Source organism: Ursus maritimus, unplaced genomic scaffold (assembly GCF_017311325.1).
Source record: "Ursus maritimus isolate PB19 unplaced genomic scaffold, ASM1731132v1 scaffold_17, whole genome shotgun sequence".
Taxonomy (NCBI): Eukaryota; Metazoa; Chordata; class Mammalia; order Carnivora; family Ursidae; genus Ursus; species Ursus maritimus.
Window position 1 is genome coordinate 52685102 of NW_024424119.1, and position 6152 is coordinate 52691253.

The 6152-nt window shown below is 58.5% G+C and overlaps 1 protein-coding gene across 1 annotated transcript; it reads right to left on the reverse strand.

Annotated features, from left to right (window-relative positions):
* Positions 1–2705: 2705 nt before the first annotated feature.
* On the reverse strand, positions 2706–5591 carry DPM2 (dolichyl-phosphate mannosyltransferase subunit 2, regulatory). The gene is made up of 4 exons (XM_008698723.2): positions 5487–5591; positions 5103–5192; positions 4229–4331; positions 2706–3393 (listed from the first exon to the last, which is right to left on the reverse strand). The coding sequence occupies exons 1-4, from the start codon at positions 5487–5489 to the stop codon at positions 3335–3337; spliced, it is 255 nt and encodes an 84-aa protein (XP_008696945.1). The 5' UTR covers positions 5490–5591; the 3' UTR covers positions 2706–3334.
* Between the last annotated feature and the right edge of the window lie 561 nt (positions 5592–6152).

Genomic DNA, 6152 nt, shown 5'->3' on the forward strand with positions numbered 1-6152 from the left:
CAATCCGCGCGGGAGGCGCCGGCGATCGCCTGCGGGTCCCGCCCCCGGGGCTGCAGCATCCTTCAGACCCCGGTCCAGGCCGGGGCGGGGCCGCTGCGTGTTGCTCAGGGTCGCCAGGAGGGAAGACCCCCCCCCGCCCAAGTTCGTCTCCTCAAGGGGGCTCGGGTCTCGGGGCCGTTTGGGGAGGCGGGAAACCTAAATCCAAATCCCGCCCACCCACTCGGGCGTGAAATTCCCACCGACTGTCCCTCGGGAGAGGAAACTAAGGTCCAGAGAGAAAAGTGAGTACCTCCAGGTCACACAGGAAGTCCGGGGCATGCATTCATTCAAGGCCTATTTTGATCACTCACTATGGGCAGGAGCAGCGCTAGGCCCTGGGGATTCAGCGGTGAGTGGAGGGAGGAACACAGCTGCCAGCGTGATCTTTTAAAAGCATAAATCGGATGATGTCACTCTCCTGCTTAAAGCCTCCAGTGGCTTCCCTCGGCACTGGAACAGAATCCATACCCCTCGCTATGGCCCCAGGCCCCTGTCAAACCACTCTGCCTACACCCACCAGACAGCCACGTGGGCTCCCCTGCTGGTCCTTAGGCATAAAATTCTTTCACACCTGGGCTTTTGAAGGTGCCATTCCCGCTGCTTGAAATCCTTTCCCCTAGGCTCTCCTTTGCCCTATTCCTTCTTGTCACCTCCCCCAATTCTAAGTGTCCCCTCATTCTCATTTTTTTTTAGATTTTTATTTATTTGACAGAGAGAGAAAGAGAGCACAAGCAGGGTGAGTGGCAGAGAGAGAGGGAGAAGCAGGCACCCCACCAAGCAGGGAACCTGACATGGGGCTCAGTCCCAGGACCCTGGGTATCATGACCTGAGCTGAAAGCAGATGCTTAACTGACTGAGCCACCCAGGCACCCCAGTGTCCCCTCATTCTTGATCACATCACCTTGTTTTATTTTCTTCATCACGCTTAACACTGTCAGAAATTGTCTTGTTCATTTATTTATTGTCTCTCCCCTCTAGGCTGGAAACACCAGGAGGGCAGGAACCATGCTGGGCTCCTCTCTTGGCTCAGTGCCCGGCACAAACCAGTGTTTTGTAAGTATATGCTGAACCATGTGAGTAGGACGTGCAAAGGGCCTCAGTGACTCCCCGGAAATGAAAGGCCAGGGTAGCTGGAGTGAGGAGAAGTGAACAAGCATTCAGGTTCTCTTAGGCCATGGTAGGGAGAGGGGTGGGAACCCAGACAAGCATTATGTGTATGAGAAAGATGCTCAGATGTTCTTAAAAGGCCATGGTTGTCATGTATAGTCACATTGGAGGGGCCAGAGTGGGGGGCGGTGAGGAATCTTGGTGACTTAGGGCAGAGGATGGTATCTTTGGGCAGAGGAAGGTGACTGGTGGGGGAGGGGAGAGTTGACAGGATTTGGGGTCATGGGACGGGGGCTAGGAGGAGGAAGCCAAGGTCAGTGATGTCTGCCAGGCTTCTGGCTTGGGTTAGGGGCACAGGATGATGCCAGTCATGGAAGTGGGGGAAGGGAAGTTGGGGAGAGGGAGTCTGAGAATTCAGATCATGACGGGATGAATTTGAGGTGCCACTCTGACATCTGATGGCAGTTACCTGGTGCGTGGGCAATACGTCGGGGCTCAGGAGGTGAGCCTGGGTAAGGACAAGTGTGGGGTGAGAAGGCTTGTGACCAAGTCCCGAGGAGTCCACCGTCTCATGGCGGAAGTGAAGCGTGGGAGACCCAAGGTATGAGAATCCTCATGGACACCGAGAGCATCCGAGGTGCTTCCGGGGCATGTCACAGAACAACGTGGGGTCGCCGGTGGTCTGAGTGGGTACAGCCCTCCGGGAGTGATGCCGAGCACAGTGAAGGTCAGGAACGGCAGGCAGTGGGTGTGGACACCCTTTTGGGAATTTGGCCATTTATGGGACAGGGGGAGAGACCTGGAGGGAATTACCGGCTTGATGGAGGGTCTTTTAAGTGGGGGCTTGAGGCATGCTCATGAAACACCAGGAGAGGGAGAGGCTGTCCCATGACAGGAGTGACCGTCAGAGACAGGATATTCCTGCTTTAGGAGGGGGACAGGATGGGACAGGTGAGGGCAGGGCAGGTGTGCCTGCAGTTGGCCTCTGTTCTCGGATGAGGGAGACGTCTCTGCTGACTGCAGTGAACGTCACCCAAGGTGTGACAGAGGCTTGAACTAGGTACTGCAGACGGGAGACCCAGCTGCGAGGGGCGGAGGGTGTGGTGGGATTGCTGGGGACACAGACCGGGGCCGGGGCCAGATCGGTCAGCCTGACCAGAGCCCGGCTCTGGCTCCCCTAGCTCTCACTGCTCAGAGCCGTGCTAGGTTGGGCTGCTGGGTACAAGAGATGGGCGATGGACTTGGGCTTTTGGGGGACTGGCCCGAGGCTCCCTAAAATACTAGTGCACACTAGCTGGGCTGGCGCAGGGGAGGCAGAGGAGAGGCTGCCGTGGCGTGTGGCGCGTGGCTGTGCCTTGGCCAACTCCCCGTCCGTGAGCTGCACCAGGCTGGAGCCACGTCTGTTTCAGTCCCCACTTCATCCTGGCTCCAGCACGGGGACAATCTGGGAGGCACCTGAGGCACCCTCCCTGCCCGAACCGGAGTCTCCTGAGCTGAGGCCAGCCCCTCTCCAGGCCCCGAGCAGCCCGGCTCGCCCGGTCAGGGACGGCACAGGGACAAACACATCAAGTGCGTTTATTGTTCCACTCTCCCCAACAGGCCAACGCTAGCGCTGGGGGGCTGGGCCTCTATGAGAAGCAGTTGGTCTGAGGGCCCACTGTGGCCACCCTAATGTGCCCTGAGGCCTGGTGGTAACCCCAGGGCCTGTCAGTCCTCCCCTTAGGCTTCCTAGGTCCAGAAGTCCTTGTGGGGCCTGCGGCTATGTCAGACCTGGGAAAGCTGCCTCCGAGGAGGAGCAGGACATGGGGGGAAAGGTCGCATGATGCCTCGGAACCTACCAAGGCCGACATCAGCAGGTGACAGGAGGGAAACTGCAACAAGAGGAGTGAACCCAGGGGAAAAGGTGACAGGGAGTCTGAAGGTGAGGTGGGGACGACCAGCATCTTTCAGGTCCTGAGTCACAAAGGGGTGGGGGGGAAGCTTCCGGGTAATCCTCCCTCCTGGCTTCTGGAAGGTTGAGCAAGGAACGAGCAGGCCTGTGTGGTAGGTCCTGCACAGCTCCAACCCACGGGGATGTCTGCAGGGCGGCCGGGCTGGAGGGGGCTGCAGGGCCTGGATGGGTCCTATGCACCCCCACCTTCCGAGGGAAGGCAGAGGAAGGTCTGGCAGCCTCAGCCCCGCTGGGCCTTCACTGAGCCTTTTTGGTCACCTTCTGGTTCTTCAGCATCACGTAGGTGATGAACACTCCTGGAATACACAGACCAGAAAGGCCAAGTAAGAGCTGGGCTTGGGCTGCTGGGAGGCCAAAGCAGTGCACAGCGTGGTGGAGCGACCCACACACGGGGCCAAGCACCTGCCCAACTACCCTGCAGGCCAGCATCAGCTCCCTGGTCATTCAGCAAGCCACACATGCGCCCCTGCGTGTTCCACAAACACCAGCAGAGTGCCTGCACAGGCAAATGGCCACGCTTAGTGTTGTAGATTCCACAGGGCACAAGACCCACTCAGTTATCCACCGACCCACCCAGTCGACCACCTGCCCACCCACCCACCCACCCGCCTACTCACATCCACCACCCACCCCACCACCCCAGCCATCCAGGTGACTCATCCAAACCACTGTCCTGGGTACCAACTCGGTGCCACAGCCTGTGCCAGGAGCTGAGGACACAATAATAATGATGAAGATACAGTCCCCGCCCCAAGGAAGCCCGCACATGAACACTGGGAGAAGGAGAAGGGCAGGATCACGAGCCAGTGGGTGACGAGGAGGTGAAAAGTGACCGAGGTGTGAGCAGAGTGTTGATGGTGGTGGCAGAAGGAGCAGGAAAAAGGGAGACACTCCATCAGGGCCATCCCATTTAGGACCAACGAGCCTGAGGCATGGGGAAGACCAGAAGGGCTACAGACTGGCAGCCTGGAAGGATGAACAGGAAAACCCCGGGGGACGGGGTAAGTTGGGGGCCAGGGGCCTCAAGCAGGTGTACAGCAAGTGGTAAAGTGTGGAAGCATGTTCACGGATGGGAGAGGGTTGAAGGCATTCCCAGACACGCTGCTCAGCGTGGAGGGAGTGATGACTTACCCACAAACAGGAGCAGCAGGAGGCCAGCGGCCAGGGGGATGGCGACAGCATAGGCTCGGGGCAAGAAGTACTTGTGGATGACATGCTGGCTGTCGATGAACGGCTGGTATCGAGGACAGAGCTCTGGTGAGTGCTCCTTGCCTTGCCCAGCCCCTCAAGGCCAAACACCGCCCTTCCTCCATCTCAGGGGCTAACTCCAGTCAAAGCACTGGGACAGCACATGCTTTGTCTAAGATGATGGTATCTGGGGTGTTCAGGTTTGTTTCCTTCATTCCCTTACTGAATAGTTGTTCACTGCACACTTGCGTGATGCCTGCCCTAAGGCGGTGCTGGGGACCCGGGGATGAACAAAAGACGTGGGACTTGCCCTAAGGCACTCAGAGCCCTACAGGGGCAAAGGTACAGGCGGAATCCTCAAGTGGGCTCCAAGGTCTTCTTTACTAACATTTTCCTCCAAAGTTCTGCAAGTTTGTGCCCTCCAAACACGCTGCACTTCTTAAGCAGTAACCCCCAAATTTTCCCAAGAGAAAAAAAAAATCCTAAAAGCCCTCACAAAATCTACGGGCACTCATCATGCCCGTGAGCCAGCAGGATAACCTAGAAGGACTAGAACTCCAATCAAAGGCGAATCAGTAACGGGCTTTACAGTGTAGCCTTAAGAGCCCGACCCTTCTTCCTGAGCTTTAGCGTCCTCATCTATAAACTGGGACACCTCTGGCATCGTCCTCATAGTGCTGTTCTGGAGATTTCAGGAGATAGGCAGGAAAAGCACCTAGCACGGTGCCTGGTACCTAGCAGCTGCTTAAATGCTGCTAGGGGTCAGCTTCAAGACCCAGGGGTGAAGGTGAGCCGAGGGCGGGGGAAGCACACATACCAAGAGAATCACCCAGGCGGTGTAGTAGGTGAAGATGACCAGGCTAACGGCGACGAGGCCGAGTCCCACCACCTGGTCTGTCCCCGTGGCCTGGAGGAAAGAAGGGCTCAACTGACGAAGGAACTCCCCATTCAGGTGCACTACTGGCCGGGTGGCGTCGCGGCCTGATTCCGCTCTTAGCTTCCCATTCACTCAACAGACGCACACGGGCCTGACCAGGTATCACTTTCTAGGCTCGGAGAGTGCCGGGCCGCGGCGCTCTCATTCGTACAGTGGGCCCGCGGGACAGCAATCCGGGCTGCGAGTGCCTAAGCCCCGGCTCTCGGGCAGACCCCACCCCCAGACGCCCCCCACCCCGCCCCCAGCACTCGGCCCCGAGCTCACCATCTCCCCCGCGCTCCCTCACCCGAGCCGCAAGCCACCTCTAGATCCGGATCCGGGCCCTTCAGGCCCTGGGCCGCAGGGCACGCCGGGAGTCGTAGTCTTCAGGCGGGCCCGGGCTACGTGTCCCTAGACAGGAGGGCGCCACCTCCCTCTTTGCATGCCGGGAAATGTAGTTTCCAAGGGTATTGTGGGTCACTCTGTTCCCCAACTCTCCTTAGGGAATGGAATCCAATGGGGGACCCAGACTTGCCGTCAGTCTTGCCGAACTCGCCCCAGAAGCAAAAGTCCATCTCTAAAATATCCCAGGATCCCAAAGCCAGAGCGGGATGCCGTGGGAGGTCAGAGGTCCCAGGTTTCCTATGGGGAAAATGACGCTCAGAGAGGGGCGAAGACTTGCAGATCACAATTCGAGTCAGTGGTGAAGCGGAGAACGGAACCTGGGGGCCCTACTTCCTAGTACCGAGGCCCCAACTTGTCTGTCGAGAGGGGTGCAGAGTGTTGCCCCACCTGGAGTGGGAGAAGGAGGGGGTGGCCCAGGTCCCCAGGGATGCGCGGATTTCCCACTGGCTGTGGGGGGAGCGCCCCCTTACTATCGCCTGGCTTCCTAGGCGACCCTTCCTAGGTGTCCTCTCTTCCCTGCAGGGATGAGGTCAGGGTGACCCTCCC

Excerpts from the sequence above, each read along its gene's own strand:
- DPM2 (XM_008698723.2), bottom strand. Across the intron at positions 4,332-5,102 it reads CCGCCTGGGTGATTCTCTTG|CCGTTCATCGACAGCCAGCA; the intron begins GTATGTGTGCTT and ends CCTCGATACCAG. Across the intron at positions 3,394-4,228 it reads CCTGCTGCTCCTGTTTGTGG|GAGTGTTCATCACCTACGTG; the intron begins GTAAGTCATCAC and ends TGTGTATTCCAG.